This window comes from Oculina patagonica, chromosome 8 (assembly GCF_052425735.1).
Source record: "Oculina patagonica isolate OP01 chromosome 8, crgOcupat, whole genome shotgun sequence".
NCBI lineage: Eukaryota > Metazoa > Cnidaria > Anthozoa > Scleractinia > Oculinidae > Oculina > Oculina patagonica.
In genome coordinates, this window is record NC_135765.1 from 9,733,358 (window position 1) to 9,753,368 (window position 20,011).

A 20,011-nucleotide genomic window follows, 5' to 3' on the forward strand; every position below is an offset into this window, starting at 1 on the left:
AATGTGGTCAGGACTGCTCCTGGCTTTTGGTTTTTGGGGGGCTGGCTCACAAGCCTTGAGACCTCTGAGAGCTCAGCTGTGACCGGGCATGGGAAGGCTTCCTAGCAGGGCCCCTGGGCTCCCTGAAATCCACAGGGGGAAGGGAGGGGAGGGCTTAGAGAGTTGCTGGCCCCAGGCAGTTCCTGGGGCCTTGTTTTCTTAAATCAGGACAGAAATATAATACGAACAATTTATGTCAATCTACGAGACCTTTTGACCTTTCACGCGGCTTAAAAGCTGCTCGCGCGTATCGTATGCCGTTTATCGAATGTCACGCTACAATATCATGCAATCGTTGTTGAGACAACACAGGGAAATCTAAAAAAATAAAAATGTAAAATAAAAATTACTTATTTATAGTTGTGCAAATATACGAAGAAAATGTATTGTTTGGATCCTTGAAATACTTTATTTATTTGAATTCCATTAGATCAGATCCTAACTATGCTATTTATACAATCACTTATTAACATTCCATTAGATCAGATCCTAACTATGCTATTCACTTATTAACATTGCTTCTTATGTTTAAAAAATGTAAGCTCCAGTTGGATAAGTCTTTTTCACGTACAAAGTGTCAGCGACTTTTTCCAAATTTACAAATTTCTTCATAATTATGTAAGACCTCTTGTGAAACGTCATCGCTTGCATGCATTGCGTGCCATTTATTTTACCTTGCTAACATTTGGCATTGTCCTTTTCTGCATGCATGAATATATTTTGCCTGGATAAAAATAATAATAATAATAATAATAATAATAATAATAATAATAATAATAATAATAATAACTTAATTTAACCACGGTAAAAAGTTTAAAGCTAAAAGCTTGTGGGGCCGTGTACAAATTAAAATTAAAAATACATGTAAAAAGATATCCTAAAATATTAAAATAGAATAACAAAATTCACTACTATAAAAACAATTTCAAAACTCAATAAAATTTTAAAACATCATCGTTCAGTATGACAGTCTGCACTGATAACCCTTCGAAGGTAATATTTTTAAGAATGTACTTGCCTCTCACAGAGAGGTCACAGATAACGTAACAGATAACGTCACAGAGATAAGTATGTTCTTTAACGGTTAGATTTTAAAGATAAATATCTATATTTCGATCCCGCATACAATTTTCAAATACAAACATAGAACAAACAGACGTAATTGGCGAGCCAAAATAATATAGGAGGCTATGACACAAATGAATCGCAAGAATTCACACTAATGGAGTGGGTCAGGTCAGTGGCCAGTGTATTAAAATTGCGGTGCTGTTGCACTTTTAAAATAATCGATTAGCAACGACGTCGAATCCTATTTTGAAACTCTTAAAAGTGCGTGAGTAATTTTTTAATACATGGCTTGATAACAGTTAAGAGGAATAAATAATGTTACGAATACGCCATGTTTTTGTGTCAGTGAAGCGTATTATAGAAAGCTAAATGCAAATTGTAATTTTACGTTCTTTCCTTTGCATCACTGTGTTTAGAAATAAGGCAAATTGCATGAATCTAGGTGAAATAAGTTGGCCAACAATCAAGATCTCCTATCTTACCGTGATCTTTAGTTTAAACCATGGTTTAAAATGCTGCAAACTATTCAAATATCAAATTATAGAAAACCAACATAATATACTTAAATTTGTTTATGTGGTTGGCCAGGTGACGACACAAACGACCTAAAAACAAACTGTTCGTAAACTTACCTCAACTTTTATCGACTGATTTGTCGAGTCCAGCGACATGGTAAGTTGTCAGACCGATTACAAGTTACACAAATATAACAGGGCTTTCGCAACTGGCTTAACAATCCAGGATTTTATTGCTTGGCGAAGCATAACCAAGATATTGGCTGTTGCAGAAACAATGTGCGGCATTAAAGCGTGCAAAAACATACGTAAAACCTTTATATACATGTTTTCACGATACCAAGAAATTTTTATATATTCTATTTCGATACAGTTGCATGGGGAAAATGAATACTGAATTGACCCTTTAAGGATCCAACACAAAAAGCGATATCGGAGTTTTTTAAAAAAAACACATGCGTGCGTCGGATAAAATTCAATATTCATGAAGAAAACAAATGTAAAGTTATTAAGCAGGATGACAATTCATGATTTTTCCTTTGTTCGTTTTTATGAATATTCAATAATTATTCGCCGAAGGCGAAGTGAATCTCAGCGAATATTCCCCGAGACGAAGTCGAAGGGGAATATTCGCCGAGATTCACTGAACCTGAGGCGAATAATTGTTTTAGTCTAATTTTCAGCTATGAATATCAAGAACTATAAAATAAAGAACTAAAACTCAGAAACAACAAACACAAGTGCTCGCTCGAATACGTGTAAACAAGTTTAATTCATCGATTGCATGTAAATCAGAATTTACACTTTAGTTTAAGCAATAAAACGAAACAAAACAAACACTACGGAAAAGACAGATATCTATTACCTTTGTTTAATCGTTGGCGACTTCTGTGAAATTGTGTAAATCCTCTTCAAATACGTCGAGTAGCTCTGATCTGGAGAGAACTGAGTAATTTTTGGTCAATTGATCTGCCACTGAGTTGCTTGTGGCCGTGTGCGTGTTAGCACCAATTCTAATGCCTTGAGAACCATCTCTTGAAAATATTTTCGGTTCAAAAGCCTTGGTAGCCAATTTTCAAAATTCCAACTGTTTTGAATACTTCGGACTTGACGTGATTTCTTTCGAATGAGCGAAAATTTCATTCTTCAAATGCCGCCGCCGTGATGGCAAAGTTGGTGCGGCTTAGTAACCAAGCCCTGAAATGTAATATTCACCTCCAAGCGAGGTGAATATAACGTCATAAACCAGAGCTTCTTGACCAATCAGAATTTCGCATCCTTATATTCACTTCTTGAAATTAGACTAATCGATTTTATCCCGACTCACGCATGTGTTTTCGGAACGCTGATACCGCCTATTGCAACGTTTAGAAGCAAGTCAGAACGATCGAGCTAGGCTCTCTCTTTATGTTTAACCAGAAGCTTAAAATCGGGCGGTTAACTTTTAACTATTTTTTTTTTGCTTGAACATTCACTTGAGCAACACTGAAGTCTGAGGTTTTTCTGTACGTTCACGTTTCGACAAATTCCTGCTTAGGCTTGCAAATTTTTAGTTTGTTCAGAGGGCTGAATGAAATGAACTCAAACCAGTTTTCCTGATAACATGTTACGTGTATCCCACAATTTGACAAGTTATTGCTGGGTTTGCAATTTTCAAATTGATTTCAAAAATCAACTTTTAAGGTGGCTCGACCCAGTATTTTTCTAGCGATACCTACCAACTGTAAACCCCTCTTACCTAAAGCTTAAAGTCGTCAGTGACATATCCATCATATCATGTGGATTATACACATAGACTGAACTGCAATATGATATAATTTTTTGGAGATCGGAATGAATATCAAGTGACTATGACATCACACAAGTTTTAGCTCAGAACCGAATTTTAGCCCGTAAACGCGTTTTCTCTCGAGATCCTTCACGCTACGTATACCTCGGGTGTTTGCCTTCAGCTCTGGGAAGTTTCATCAAAATCTACAAGAGGCTTTTTTAAACGGTTACACATTTGTACGCGCGCGAGTTACTAATACAACAAGTACACGCGAAAGCTGCGCGAGACTAGGCACATTATTATGTAAGCGATTTATATATATCAGGGATATCTTTGTGTCCATTTCCCGCATTCCGGTCCCTCTTCGAATGCCACGCTTCTAGGAAAAGCCTCTTGTGGTTATCGCCTGACCTGTCCTCCACAGCGGCATGATTGAAATACATATCATGGCCAAACTGGTTCGCGTGTTGCACAATCTTAGAGTTTTAGTTGCAAACACGGACTGCTCCTTGATTTTCCTTAACTCGAGTAGCTAACGCTCAGTCCGTTTTTTCATAATAGGAAAAACTGCTGTCATAGGAAAATAATAGGAAAAACTTGTTGTATAGTGCTTTATTTATTTACGACTATTACTCTAATAGTCTGCCTCTAATTTTTGACAATTTCTTTAAGAGTATCAATAAAGTGCATCAATATCAAACCAGACTGGCAAGTAAGATTTCATACTATCTGCCAAAAGCAAGGACTAATTACGGAAAATTTAACATTCGTTTTTTCGGTGCTAAAGTTTGGAATTCCATTGATGACTCACTTAAATCTAAGAGTCGTGCTTCTTTCAAAAATCTCTTAAAAGAATTGATTATCTCCAACTACTAACTGGTTACATTGATGAACTTTATTTTTCTTTTCTGTGTGTACATACACTTTTCTTTTTTTTGTTATCTGTCTGTGTGTGTGTGTGTGTGTGTGAATGGAAATCGTGTCCCGTTTTTTTATACTCTGTAACTTTATTGCAATATTTTTTTCCGCTTGGCCCAGCCACTTAGCTCGATTAGCCTAAGCTATTTCTAAGTGGCTGTGCTCTTTTTTATTGTTAATTTTTCCTCTTGCATGTATATATTTATTGTAAAACTCTTCTGGGCACGAAATAAAGATTGTTGTCGTTGTTGTTGTTGTTGTTGCCGTCAAGGCAGCTAACTTTGTAGACTACACATCTAGTTTGTCCTTCGGTCCGGGGAAGCGTGTGCGTAACGTGTTAAGTGGTTTAAAGCCAACTTTGACCCCGTTGTTGCCTAGAACGTTTGATATTCTTTCAGTTACGCCTTTCACGTAAGGTAGAACAAAAAACGACGTTGTGGCATCATCTGCAGTGTCGCTGCTGTCTGAGACGCAACGATTACCTTTGCGATCTGAGAATCACAACTCTTGATAAACCGCAATGGATAATTATTGTACATCGAAACTTTGACCATATGCTCCTTTTCGTTGCGTTTCCCTGCGCTTGTTAGTGGGATATTTTCCACCCTCTTAAGGAGTGTATTCACCACTGACCTCTTGTGTTAAGTTGGGCAATGCCAGTTGAAATGCAGATATTTCTCAGTGTTCGTTGGCTTTCGGTAGGCGTTAACCAGTATGCGCCCGTTCACTTTAGTTGTTGCAGTGTCTAAAAATGAAAGGCCGTCGTCACCTTCAACCTCTCTAGTGAATGGTATTTAGACTTGAGGTGGTCATGAAACTCTTGTACATACTTCCTTTTTAGGCTACGTGGCTTTTATCGACATACCTGTACCACCATCGCGGAGGATGCGGGGCTGATGAAATCGCTCTGTCTTCTACAACCTCCATCACTAAATTGGCTATGGTTGCACTTACAGGCGAACTCATAGCGTAGCCAAATGTTTCAAATGTTCTTGCTCGTGGATGAACTCTTGCAACCTGCTGGCAGAAATATTCGTGCTTTTCGTTAGAGTTGTATCACGCTCCAATTTATCGCGAGTAACTTGTAGGGCCAACTCTACTGGGATTGACGTAAACAGAGAAACAACTTCGAAAGATACCATTACATCATCCTCTGTTATCACTTGGTTTCTTATCTTCTGGGCAAACGCGGTGATCTTTCTCACTGAGTATCTCTCCTCCAGCAGAGGGGATAAGATAAAAACCAAATGCTTCGACAAATTGTATGTTGGTGCGTTAACACAACTGGTGATTGGACGAAGAGGTATGTGGGCCTTGTGGATCTTAGGAAGGCCATAAAAGGTTGCAAGGTAGCATCAGCGCTGTGAAGGTTACATAGTATAAAAACTGGCACTACCTATGTCTACTTGGCTCTTGTTTGCGTGTTTGTGTCCCTTTTCAGGATGAGAAGAATTCGAGACGAGCCTGAAAAGAGAGGATCTCAAACAACAACAAGCATGACAGTAATACATATATTACAAAGGTCAAACGAACACAGCCTGGGTCATTAAGCATTCATCCTTGTGTGATGATAACAACAGGTAATTTTTTAAGGCCGCCAGTCGTATGCAGTCGGCTGTTACTTCTCTTGTTTTGGACAAGAATTCTCGTGTTTTGGACAGATACTCATACCAGCTACTCTATCTGCGGATAAGTCAAAGTGCCCTGATTTGCATAAAATGAGCTGCATCTCAGTGATTGCAAAATCACTGCAAAATTGCCACAACCAAGATGGCAGATCATAAAGAATACCTCACGGGCTCCCTCACATTATTCACTCATGCTCTTCGGTTCGCTGGATAAACGTAGAATTGCCCACCGTGCGCCGACTTCATTCCAAGCAATACGTCATCGCTTAATTAACTGTTTATGCTATCGATACAAATTGGGATAAATAGCGGGCTAAGCTGGCGCACGAGCAGATCAAGTGTTGTAAGAATGGACGGACGGGCAATAAGGTGAGAACCAAAACTTTTCAGCTTGACGGGTTTACCAATTTCGTAGATATGGGCTCCGCTCACGCGCGCCGAAAGCGCGCGTGGGAGCTCCGATATATAAAAAATACCCTTATCTACACAATACTATGTACCTTTTGTTAATTCCAGTCTTCAATAACACTTAAAACTGAAAGAGTATTTTCCGTTTGAACGCCTTTCAGTGGTGACGAAATGGCCAAATGGTTGACAATAACTATGATAAAGGCAACGGCCGATACAACGTAGATTTGTAACGTTGTAATTATGCTTTCAATAACACTCAAACTCTGGAGCTCAAACCCTACTACCGATTGAGTTTTCCGCTGCCATCAATCATAATCATGGCACTCAACACCCAACAAACATTGAGATACAGAAACAACTAAAAAACCTCTCAAAGTTTACCAATCACAGCTGATATACTTGACCTTTTCAACCGATTAACTAGAATTTCTGTTTCTTGAAAGGTCCGCTTTCTATGATTGATGGTAGCGAGAAACGTTGCCTATGATTGGGCAGAGTTTTGCGTACGTGTGTTATCGAAGGGGCAGTGAAGTTCTTCCGTTTGCTTGGTGTTCCTGTTATATCATTCATCAAATATAACAGGCATTCCTTATTGTTAAATCTTCCTTGAATTTAACGTCAAAAGGACGACCTGTTTCTTCGAAGAGAATGACTGCTTTTCTCTTCAACGTTTCTCGATGGATTGTAGCCACATTTGTGGTTTTTGGAGCCCTACAGCAGTGTGGTAAGGTTTATCTCTTTCTTTTCGATTACTGTACGTATTTACGAATACTTCAAGCAATAAACTGCTTCTGATAAACGATTGTTTGATCACGCACAAGTAAAATCAGATGTTGCATTTTATTCTCTTGTATTATTTCAGAATCATTTTCTCTCATACGGAGGCCTACACGTGTAGTACGCGTGGTGGAAGGAACCACCATAAATCTACGCTGGGATTTCACTGCTTCTGCAAGTCAGTTTATCGTCGTTTTCAGCAGACAGAAGCCAGGGGGGATAGGCGCAGAACAAATTGCAACAAGAAGCGAAAGTACTGCGTTTAGTTATGTGAAAGCATCTTTCAGAACGCGCTACGATGCATTGCTTCCTTCAACGCTGCGGTTAAAGAACGTCACAAGAGATGAAGACTACGTATACATTTTCTCGATTTTCAGCGCATTTGGTGTGGAGAGACTGAGAAGCCGAGTAACTGTTAAGGTGGTTGGTAAGTACAAAAGTATCGTTTTTGTGTGTTTCTTTTTACGCCAAGGCTTTTGAAAATAATTGTTTCTTCTTTGCCAACCATTGAACTGTGCCTACGATATGCTTAATTCTCAGTGAGACGAATTTATACGCTTTAAGGTGGATTTCCACTGACACGTAATTTTTTACGTGCGTAACCTGAATGAAAAAAATAGACACAATGTATGAACGACTTACGTTAATGTGTACGCAAGTCGTTCTTACATTATCTCTAAACTTGTTCACGCACATTAGATATTACGCGACAGTGGAAATCCACCTTAAGCTTACGTTCCTGTTGCTGTAATATCGGGGACAATTTTAACTTCCTTGATTAATTTGATTGTTAAATAGTTTTTCTTGTAGCAAGTTCCTATGTATGCAGGTACCAGCCCATGTTGATTTCAACCGCGACAAAGTTTTAGCTTTGGAGAATTTGCTTTTTAGATCGTGGGTTGCTGTTGAATGAAGTTCTTTAGATCGGTTCTGTTGAAATTTACCATAAAGAAAGTATTACTACAATGGAACTATATTGGGCAATATTGGTCGGTATTGGCCTTTGCTATATTGCTTATTAAAAAAGCACAATTTTGAAAACGTTCTTCTTTTCATGTTTATTTGACTTATTGACGTAAAGCAATCTGAAGTGAGCAATATTTGGCATGATAAAGGAACTTAAGAATATTGTTAAAGAAAATCAAAATTTATTTTAAAACGCGCTTATGTCATGTGAATGTGATTTGTGGAGCTAAAGCAATCCTGAGTGAGCAAAATGTGGCATGATAAACGATTTTAGAAATTTTAGGTTAAAGGCAAGCACAATTTATATTTTAAAAGTACAATGTATTTAAAAAAAACGTGCTTCTTTTAATGTAATTCTGATATGTGGAACTAAAGCAATCTGAAGCGAGCAAAGTTTATGATTAATGGCATGATTAACGACCTTAGATATTTTGGTTAAAGAAGAGTACAATTTATTCTAAAACGTGCTAAAGCAATCTGAAGTGAGCAAACTTGGCATGACAAACGACCCATTTTTATTGCAACAGACAACAGTGATTTTGACAGCACGAATACTGGAACTATATTTAACTGTTTGTTATATATTTAAGCAAATTTTGTATTTTTTCTCGCACTTGAATGAGGTCAAAACGTCGTAACTTTTTAGCGTTAACTTTTATCACAAAATTGCATTTTTTTTATTTATAAATTATCTTTATACACATGTATATATCTGTGTTTCTTTTAAGTCCCTCCAAAAATAACTGTCGCCCCAGCACGAGAGCCTCAACTTAACATTGGACAAAACTATACACTGAAATGCAATGCATCTGGTGACCCACATCCAAACATCACCTGGACAAAAGATGGCGTCCCAGTGAACCAGTTTAATATCTCTGGTCCCGTGCTTCATTTGGTTAATGTAAAGAGGAAAGATGCAGGATCATACAGATGTACAGCTAGCAATGGATATGGAGATGATGCTACTAGTGTTAGCATCGTTGGGATTAAATGCCGTAAGTACGCGTATTATGTAAAAATGCTCTCTCTGTTTAAAGGGACTGTGTCAAGGCTTATTTAATTTTATATTATTAAATTTTGTGAAATATTCCATATGAAACTAAATTTCTGCCAAATGTGTCTCCGGGGCGTAATAATTAAAGTTACAAGCAGACAAGATTAACTTTGAAAACTGTTCCGCCGGACCATACATGTATTTCAAAAACCCATATCGCAATCCGTTTGAATCTTCGACACTATTGGCCATCCCTACCTTCTTTTGCATTTGGTGTGTTATTTTAATGTTCTTTCACTGTTTTAAAAGGTTATTTTATATATTTAAACGAATTTGATTGTCATTTCTAGGTAGGTAGGTAATACTTTATTTAAAACAGGGTAAATTCCATTCAGGTATACATAATAAAAAAGAACAAGGAATAAAAATACTAACTACACTAACTAAGAGAGGCTAACTACTAGTAAGAACAAACAAACAAAAACCTACTTTACAAGGACGCCGTGTATTTAAAATTTAAATGCAAAATGAGCCTAAGTTTGGCAAAAATTCGTGACACAGTCCCTTTAAGGTATAAATATCCTATTACACACTGTTCAATCATCGTATCAAAAACTAAGATTGGGGAAAATTCAGCAACATAACAAGAGTCGCGGTGTAAAATTCCGGTAATTAGCCCTGGGCTTATACAATTTCCTAAGAGGTTTTGGGTGGGCTAATAAACGGAGGGGCTTATACCCGGGGGGCTTATAAGCGAAATAAACGTTTCGAAACGAGCAACGGCAGTGTCGATCGAAATGCGATTTTTCAGTTAAAAAGTCATAATAAATCAACATTTAATCCGGTTCAGTACTGTCCTCCAGTAGAGGGGGGCTTTTATCCGGGGCTCGGGGGAGGGGGGGCTATAACCGGATGATTTTTTTGGTGGTGTTTCCAGGTAGATGAGCCTATAACCAGGGAAGCTTATAAGCGGGGAGGGGGGGGGGGGGGGGTTATGACCGACATTGTACGGTATTGGAATCTAATGACTAAACACCAATTCTGACGACCAGAAAACAAAGTTATTATTTTAACCCTTTGGTTGCAAGTAAGTCATTCAGTTTTTTTTTTTCGTTTCCGGTATATATATATATATTATACAGTAGAGTATACAGTCCTGTTCAAACAAATGTAGGTACTCCTTCACGTACCTGTACAAATCTACACGTATGTTTGTTTACTGTTGTTGTTGTTTTTATTTTGAAAGGCTTTGATTGTACTGTTAAGATTGTTGGAATAAATTTGAGAAGTGAAGAGTGGAAGTCAGCCTTGTCAAACCAGGCATCAGTTGAGTTTAAAACCTTGGAATCAAGAGTATTATCAGCAGTAAGTTTTCCTAAACGTCCATGAAAGATGTCAATTTCCCATTCCCGCTATGAGACGCGCCTGTAGGGAATCATAATAGTTGTATTCAACAAATCATGACCAAGACTTGGAAATGTTGAATTCAACTGCCGGTCTAGGTTTGCGGGGGAAATTTACAAACTGATGATGCAATATAGTGAACCTGAATAACGTAGTTAAGAATATTAATGATCGAAAAAGAAATCAACAATTGTTTTTCAAGTGCGTTTATTTCAAATCTATTACAGGTGCTAATAAGATGTCAGATCAATTTAGCGCACTTCGCTTAAATATGATGTAAACTAATAAACTAAGTTGGGGCGAAAATAGCCCAAGGAAAGGTAGCAAGAGGATTAGGATGAAGTCGACGAAATGAAGGAATGTACGCTTCGAAAGCTAAACAGCTATCACGATCGGCATCGGAAGAAAAATGGACGAGGGATAGTGAAGCTCACGAATTTACAGTGCTGTCTAACCCGTTATCTAGTTACCTTGACTATTAACCTTTGCTGCTTGCACAGCTTATATTGAGAACTCGCCTCAATATAAAACACATTATAGCGCTAAGACAATGATTAACAATTAGTATATACTCAAGCAGCGGATAGCGTTAATGGTGGGCGCTGATTGGCTACTTTAAACTCCGGATATCCTTTGCTATTCACCTCAGAGCAACTCGCGCGCGAAAACTGTACTCGTTAACGTATAAACTAGTCAAAAGTCATCCTTTCGAGCTATATTATCTTACTGTTTGAGTAAATACTAAAACAACTACTCACCTCCATGTCAGTAGCTAGTGGTGGATACTTGCCGAGCCGCGGAGCTAGCCACCTCCACTTCGATGAATAGATGTTAATTATTCACCGAAGTGGAGTTGAATAGTACTTTACTAATAACCTCCGAGTTAAACTAATGGGCCATATATCTTTATTTACATGTAGTTGACGATACCATAATTGGAATATTAGAAAATTTAATTTGGGCAATTGAAAGCCCGGTAACCGCAAATGCCGTTGTACATAAATTGCACTTAAAGATTTGAACCGATATTTTCAGCATTGTATAAAGGCGCGGCTTGTACAAGTAGATGAATATTTACACTATGAGCTATATTTAATAAATGTCTTGTGGCTTTGTGTCTTATACAGACACATTCTGGAATATCAAAATGTATATCTGTAGATTGGTTTCTAAATACTAAATACACTAAAAACTGTTTTGTTTGTTAAAAAATCGAAGTTTTATCATTTCTGGACCACTTAATTTGAAAAATATTTTTTAGTGATGTTGGAATATTCATTTTTTCCTGGATACTTATTTTACTGTATCCAGTATAGTTGTGGATTTTACCTTGAATTTTATAACGTTATTTTTTTCCTTTTTATTGTCATTAGATCTGGAGTGTTTACACCAAGAATCCCGCTAAGCAACTGTACAAAGTGAATGTTGATCGTTTCAGGTAATTTCACTGAAATGTGTGAGTAAAGAAAAAAGAATGTGTAATTTTTCCTCTCTCTTTTTTACTTTAATAGACTTGCATACATGTGTATGTAAGCCCTGCTCATCAAATTTTCATCTAGCTTGCATAATGTGGTGTGCAGTAGCTTTTGTAGTTCCCTGTATAGATGCATTTGTCTGGCTGGAGTGGTAAAACATACGAACACCGCACCCACAAAAAAATTGGAATATACCTTATTCTTATTAAAAAGAAGACTTCAAGATATACCTACTCTTATGTATAAAGTGAAAAATAACATTTGTCCGAATTATATTGCCGACCTTAGATTTCAGAAGTTCGAAACTAGATACGCCTTACGCAAAAAAGGAATTTGTAATCCCTTGTTTTAAAATAATCGCGAAAAAACATTGCCGCAACAGTCATCAGCAATGTCAAAGTCAAGCTTACGAATGTTTTTATTAAAAGATGATAATGTGGACAGGTTTTTAATGTCTTTAGGTATCATATTCCTTATTTTCGGCCCAGTATATCTTAAGGAGTGTTTTCCATGCCACTGTATTAAAATCGCGAAAATTAAAATGAATAAGGTACAAGATTGTTCTTATGAAGAGAGATCTTTAACTGACTTTACATGAAACCTACATTTGCATGTCAGGGACCGTGGAGCATTTTTCTTATTTGGGGGGGGGGGGGGGGGGGGTTTGACTAGTGACTTTGTAGCCGACTCTTCTCTTAGAAAGTCTTAATTTTTTCGGAAATCTAGGGGGGGCTGAGCCCCCCCCCAGCCCCTCACTGCCCCGCGGTCCCTGCATGTACTCGTTAATGATGTAGTGCTGTTATGCACATACAAGAACACACACAACTATAACAAAGCACATTACAAAGATAATACGTCTTTACTTAATTATTTATTATCACTATTATTTTTAACTTGCAGACCTGGCAGTGTGTTTGCTATTATAGAGCTCTTGTTTGGAAAATCAGCAATTGACACCTTAAAACCACTGCAGGATGAAATAAAGGATGCAAAACTTGGTTCTTTCACAGTTGACCGTACACTGGTTGTCAATCCAAGTATGTCCAGCATCCACCTTGTAATGGCAGGCGAGCAAGCAGGCTGTCACGTTCAGGGTTTTTGAGTGAGCGGCTAAGCCGTGATAGACGCTAGAGCTCCCCTGCCGGCTCTTACTATCAAAATCAGAGACTCGTACCCAGTCGTGACTCGTTTTTTCGCTACGCTCGAAGATCCCTTGATGCATTGCGCGCCGCTCAAAAAGGGGAGAGAAGCGACTGGGTACGAGTCTGTCAAAGTCACTGGAGTGGTAATACCTTAACCGCGGTCAAACGCACAGGCAGCTTTTCTTCCTATTTCGGGGAATTTCGTTCATCTTAAGTGTTAGTATGAGCAAGGATCGATAAAATAGTTGCTGCGAGTAAACATTTTCCCATTTCCACAGGTAAACGAGTCTTTTTACTTTTTAAATGTTCCGCATCCGAACCAAAGTGCTTTGACAAAATGGCGCTGACAAGTCCTCACGCTATTTTCAACACGTAGAACTTTTTTAGTAAAGCTCAAAAAAACTTAGTAAGTCCTCAGGAAACAGGTTGTGTACCAATCTTTATACTGTGAAAATTAAAACCTTATCTTTAATGTACTTTTCTTGTTTTTTTGCATATTTCTGTCGTTTGACCACGGTCGAGGTAATACCGCCGTTAGGAATTTGAACCGGCGGTAGCACTATTCTTATCACGAGATTGAAAAAAAATGTCACGTGGACACTACTTATTCGTGTTCATCAGGAAAGCCAACAAAAAGCTTCTTGATTTTCGAAAACTCTCTGCTGCAAAACAGCGTGGAACACTTTACAATTAATTGAATATATCTCATGAGTTTCCCGACCCTGTTGCCTCAATAGCGTCACTATTGTTCATACAAATTCTGGAAAGACGATGTTGGCCATGGAGCGACCGTAAGAAAAAAACAATCATCGACAAGACGCTCGCAAACACGAACTACTTGACACTTTTTTTAATCACGTGATAAGAATTGTGCCGCCAGCGGTTCAAATTCCTAATGGTGGTTTTACCACTCCCTCTTTTCTCCCGTTTCCTGTATGCAATGTAACTGAATATTCAATGCCTTCAGTTCTTCAACATTTCAATATCCTGATTTCTCAAAACACGTTAGTTTCTCTTGAAGTTTCAAGAAATGTATTTTCATCAAGACTTACAGTTTCTCTGAAACTGTCACTTTGACATAATAATACGTCCACATTTACTCTCGAATATTAAAGTTGCTGAGGTTAAAGAATTAAACCTTCTTGTTCGTTTTTAGAAACGTTAAAACGAACTTTTGTGCGCAAAAAATGCTTTTTGAAATCTTGCTAAAAGTGAGTTTAGAGAATGAACATTAAACACCTTTAATCACCCAAATTTGTTTACAAAAAAATTAATTTCTTTTTTAGTGCCAACTACGACACAACCCACGACGACTATGCCATCCAAGACGACTGCTCCGAAAGGTAGCCTTTTGAATGGTATATGCAACGTGTTTTTTACCCATATAATTATAGTCCCAAGATCGTACTTTAAATAATCATTTACTCAGAGCAAGAAAGTAACAAAGTTGTTCCTTTTCTTTATGTCCTCAGTATGCATTGCTGACAAATATAAACGTTGTGGGTGTTATAAAATGCTTGGCTTCTGTGGTGCTGGCAGCCCGTTCCATGACTTAATGGTTAAGAACTGCAATGCTACATGTGGAGGGTGTAAACGTAAGTTTAATGAACAGTAGTCGTTTAAGTTGAACGGCACAGCCTTCAGCTTTCAGCAGTTTGTTCTATGCATATGCCATCCAAGACGACTGCTCCGAAAGGTAACCAAATGAATGGTGTATGCAACGTGTTTTCTACCCATATATAGTCCCAAAATCGTACTTTAAATGATCATATACCCAGTGCAGAAAAGTAACAAACAAAATTGCTCCTTTTCTTTGTCTCCTCAGTATGCATCGCTGACAAATATAAAAGTTGTGGGTGTTATAAATTGCTTGGCTTCTGTGGTGCTGACAGCCCGTTCCATGACTTAATGGTTAGGAACTGCAATGCTACTTGTGGAGAGTGTGAACGTAAGTTTAATGAACAATATTTGTTTAAGTTGAACGAAACAGATTTTGTCTCATAGCAGTTGTTTTATGGGTGTGAATGGAGTCTATAACAACTTCTAGCTGTTAGCTGAGGGTTTTTATTTTTGGTTTTCTGTGATCAATAATTGTTAAACGGGATTAATAAAAGGCAGCGTTGTCATGAGTCCAGCAATTAAAGGGACTATGTCACGGATTTTATCAGATTTTTGAACAGCCAAAATTTATATTTGTGTCGTGTGAAACCTAAAAATAATAGTCCGATTTTGTTAAAAACTGCTATATTAGAGCACTGAAACTGTTAACGAGCGTCTTAGGCTGCGGATGGCTCGGATGGAAATGGATCTCGCGCCATGACATTAATAAATTTACTGACTGATTGATTGATTGATTGATTGATTGATTGATTGATTCATTCATTGATTCATTGATTCATTGGTTGATTGATTGATTGATTGATTGATTGATTGATTGATTGATTGATTCATATATTCATTGATTCATTGATTCATTGATTCATTGATTCATTGATTCATTGGTTGATTGATTGATTGATTGATTCATTCATTCATTGATTGATTCATTGATTCATTGATTGATTTATTGATTGATTGATTGATTGTTGAAAGATTACGTAAGGCCTAACTTTTCAAGTTGTTTCCACACGTCTTAAAAAAAATCGATATTTAAAACCGTAGTTTTATTTTTTTCGCAAATTAAGGTTGTAACCTCCTTTAGATGTTTAAATTAAATGTTTTCCATGAGTTGTCTACCACTTATTTCAGAAAAGTTTAGACCAAAATTTGCGAATTCCCCGTGACATAGCTCCTTTAAGAGCGATGTTTCTTTAAAAAAAATCACAGGGTCTGTGGTTCAAATCCTTCACTGGCGGAATTTGTTATTGCGCATTTAGGGAAATAATTATTCCTATCTATTTTTTATTTGTTGTCGCTTACAAGGAATGTTTAAGACCGAAAAATGATTTACCTTACCATATAAAGATATCGCTAATTTCGTTTTTTATACGTCATCTTCAAGGTCAACATGCAAAGTTAAAAACACTGAGCTGAGATTTGACAAAGTTTATTGAAAACTTTGAAATGGTCGACGTTTTAAGTTCGACGTTTGACTCAGTTGAGTTTGTCCGACTGAATTAAGATCGACCAACACGTTCTATACATGTAAATAATAAAGATGGTAAATTTTAAGCTCGGTAATAAATAATAAAGATAAGATGTTCACATGACACGAGCATGCGACAAAGAAAAAATTCTGAGTCCCCGACGGGAATCGAACCCATGGCCTCCCAGATATCGGTTGGGCGCTCTAACGAACTGAGCTACGAGAGACTCGTTGTGAGCTGGGCGTCTTCTTCAGACAAATAGAACGTGTGAAGATCGGATGTGGGACAAACGTTGATCTTTTCATGAAACGAACGTAATGAATAAATTCGATATAATGACGGGGCTAAAAGTATTACTATTCTGTCCAGTTACGGATTGCCGCAGGAAACGTCTTCCTTGCCTTTTTCAAATTTTTGTTTTTTATTTAACTAATAATTCGATTTTTCTGTGTGTTCATACGTTGCTATAATATCTACTTTAGTTTTTAACGTTGATTTTTTTCTTTAATTTTTACATAACTAGCCCCAGCAACGACAATGGCTCCATCGACTGCACCACCAACGACTTATGTTGGTCAAGTGTAAGACTTTATTGAATAGGGCTTTTTTAAGACTGTTAAGTGTTAATTAATACAGTAAATTCCCGCGTGTAATAACCTAACATTTAAGAACCTGTTAGGCTAAAATTTGCAAATGAATTACCATTTTTATAAAACCCTTTTAGCCTCAAATATGGAAACAGGTTCTTCTTTTCTCAAATTGATTAAAAATGTTTACTTTTGGTAAAAACGTTTGGACAAAGCATTACTGTGCATGTATATCATGTCATATTCTTAATGATTATTGCTTCATTTTTACATAAGCACTTATGTGGTATGCAATTTTTATACAAGGAATAGGCCGAATACCACTGAAATTAAGAACCAATTAAGAACCTAATTAGCCTAAATTTGTGTTAATAACCTTTTATGTAAGAACCTGTTCAGGCTAACCTAAAAAATAAATATGGGTTATTGACCAAGCGTGAGGTCGAGATGGCAGGATATTGGCCGAGTTCTTTTTTTGCGTGTTTATGGGCCGAGACGAAGTCGAGGTCCATAAACACGCAAAAAAAGAACGAGGCCAATATCCTGCCTTCTTGACCGAACAAGCTTGGTCAATAAAGGATTTATTATATGACTTTTTTCGAGTACTGAAAAGGAAGCCAGTTGCATGCACAATCAATGGCGCACGCTAAAATCATTTCATTGGTCAAGTTTAATGAGTGACTGTCAAATTCTTGAATGAATCGAGACGAAGTAAAACGACGCGACAACAGCGAAATTCACCTATTTTAAACCTCAAAAGGATATTGAAATGGCTAAAATTGCGTATCAACGTTGAGTTTGAAGCCTTAAAACAAGAATGTCAATTCCATCTGGCCGCCAGCTTTTGATTATTGGACGTTCTGCAGCGTATTTGCTCGCTTCTGGTGCTTTAGTGGTGCAAACCTGCCGTCGCGGTGACACGAGCTGAATATATATTGAAATTGTGATTGTTGAAAGCGTTTGGGACTTATAAATACACAAGAAAAGCTTGAACTTTCCTACATTATTGATTTAAATGTTCGTCCCGACCTTATTCGACGTGAGCGTTAGAGGCTTCGGTGAAAGGATGTTTTATTCTTTATTCTTCAGGTATGTCACTGACTTCTCTCCCTTTTCCGCCGAAAAAAAACGATATTATGTCTTCAAGTCGCTTTGCGTTTTAATTTTTGTAGTAGCTGGTTGTTGTGGCAAATTAATAAAATTCACGAAACTCGTTAACATTTGCTGTTTAATTAGTTTGTTCTCGTTCGCTTCAAGACCTATTTCTTTGTAATCGGACTCTCTTTCGCTAGAAACAGGCAAAAAATCTTTGTGTTGTTTCGGAAAATGGTTTCTGACACAAGTTTATGACGGAAAAGCTTTTTGTAGTACCGTCGACGGAACTGAAAAGTTTTTTCGCTTGCGGGAACACAGCGGGCGATCCCGAGCGGTCAAGATGGCTCCATCTTGACCTTTCGGGTAGCCAATCAGAGCACGGGATTCGTTTCATCTTGACCGCTCACGGAGCTAGTCATATAATAAAAGGTTCTTACTCGTGGATTTTTACTGTATGCTAAAACTTAAAGACATACAACAGAATGATTTTTTTTAGCAAGAATTAATTAAATTTTAATAGAAGAGTCATCTGTAAAGTATAACGCTTTAATTACCCCTTGAAATATTAAGCCCAGCACTTAAAGCACACTAAAACATCACAATATTCCGCTTAGAACATAAGCATGCGTGAAAAAGCGGGAAAACCTGAATTTCTGGCTTCAATTTTCCCAGAGTACGTCCCGGCAACCTCCCGCGGACCTAGGAGCCGGCAGACTCTGGGATCAATATTGCGTTTTAGTGATACATAATTCGCGCTTTCCACAAGTTGCTCAGCAACTTTTTGACAACTTTTCTTATTTGGAACTTTTTTAAACAACTTTTTCTCTCTCGAGCAACTTGTTGCAGACTGAGCCCTTTCTAGACCAAAGATATCCGAAGATTGTACGAGTGTTGTCCGAAGGCTATACGAACGTTTCCTACGAATAACAAAGTTTGCCGAAGCTTTTCGTGGAACATCCGAAGACGTTTCGACTTTCGACTCATTCCTCGTTAAAACATTACAAAGTTAGTCAGCAAACATGACGTCATCGATAACTTCACAATTTTTTTCAGTGAAAGAAATCCTTGTAATTCAAAACCTTTTTGCCTTAAATGTTATTTAGATACTTCTGTTGCAGTGAAATTGCATGAAACGGCTAAGAAATCGTACCTTCAAAGGAAAATAAGCATATATTTGGAGAAATTTTCTTGATAAAAAGCATTGTTTTGGATTTTTGAGGGCAACTTGAGCAACTTGTGGAAAGCCCTATACATAATGTCAGTATCGGAAACTACACTGACAATCATTTTTTGTAGGCTCAATATAATCTGATCTTTTGTATTTAGAGAAAAAATATTTAAGAGTGATAAATGATAATATTCTACGCAGACTTGACTTTGAATTATATCAACAACCGCATTTAAAAGAATGTTTTTATCTGACTGTTATAGTTCTACCTAAAAACTGCGGGAAAGCGTTTAATAAATGGTTCAGCTGGAAGGCGGTCTTAAAAGGGGATTTACCGCTGGATAGGGAATATTGTTTTGGGGGTCTTGTCATACAATTGTCTTTTTTGATATCTAAAATAGCACGAGCTTGAGTAGATTGGGAAAATAGTTAATTTTGTGTTAGCAGGAGCGAATTACTTAATGTGCTCGAGGTGTTTGATTTGGTAAGAAAAAATGGATTCTTAAATTCGGTTGTAAGCCTAAGTTAAGGAATGTTAAAGTTATATATTTAAATAATTAGTTTTTAAACCAATCCGAAATAAATAAAATCATCAACATGTGGCAGGCCTACTGTGTCATTTCTCTACTCTTCCTTGAATATGGAGAATTAATGTTCTTTACGCGAACGAAGAAAGGGATTAAACAGTCGTTAAAATGATGTTTCGTGACATAACTCTGACATCGATCGAATGACGGGCTTTACTCTACGCTAATTGTGATTATGGATGTCAATCAATCAGTAAAGACCCAACAGAGAAATAAAAAGGGCGCGCTTGCGTACTCGGCTATTGCCTTGCTAGAAAACCGTTTCGCATCTCTTCTCCTTGTCTCTGAACAAGTTGCGGGGAAATCACCTTTGATGCAGCGAACATGCTAGCCTGAATTTCAGACGTCCTTCTCTGGTTGCTTGCTCCCGAGAAGAGACG

At 37.4% G+C, this 20,011-nt stretch overlaps 1 protein-coding gene across 2 annotated transcripts in view; it reads left to right on the forward strand.

Annotated features, from left to right (window-relative positions):
• The first annotated feature begins 6,848 nt into the window (after positions 1–6,848).
• LOC144662562 (uncharacterized) overlaps positions 6,849–20,011 on the forward strand; it is a 47,997-nt gene continuing 34,834 nt past the window's right edge. Inside the window, exons 1-10 of one of the 2 annotated variants that reach the window (XM_078523404.1) lie at positions 6,849–7,074; positions 7,213–7,554; positions 8,822–9,088; positions 10,334–10,452; positions 11,865–11,929; positions 12,867–13,003; positions 14,395–14,451; positions 14,581–14,703; positions 14,934–15,056; positions 16,718–17,084. In XM_078523404.1, coding sequence (XP_078379530.1) covers positions 6,999–7,074; positions 7,213–7,554; positions 8,822–9,088; positions 10,334–10,452; positions 11,865–11,929; positions 12,867–13,003; positions 14,395–14,451; positions 14,581–14,703; positions 14,934–15,056; positions 16,718–16,779 — 1,371 coding nt within the window. In that variant the 5' untranslated portion in view covers positions 6,849–6,998 and the 3' untranslated portion in view covers positions 16,780–17,084. Of the gene's footprint in view, positions 7,075–7,212; positions 7,555–8,821; positions 9,089–10,333; positions 10,453–11,864; positions 11,930–12,866; positions 13,004–14,394; positions 14,452–14,580; positions 14,704–14,933; positions 15,057–16,717; positions 17,085–20,011 lie in introns of those variants that run through there. The other variant, XM_078523403.1, reaches the window with a different exon arrangement.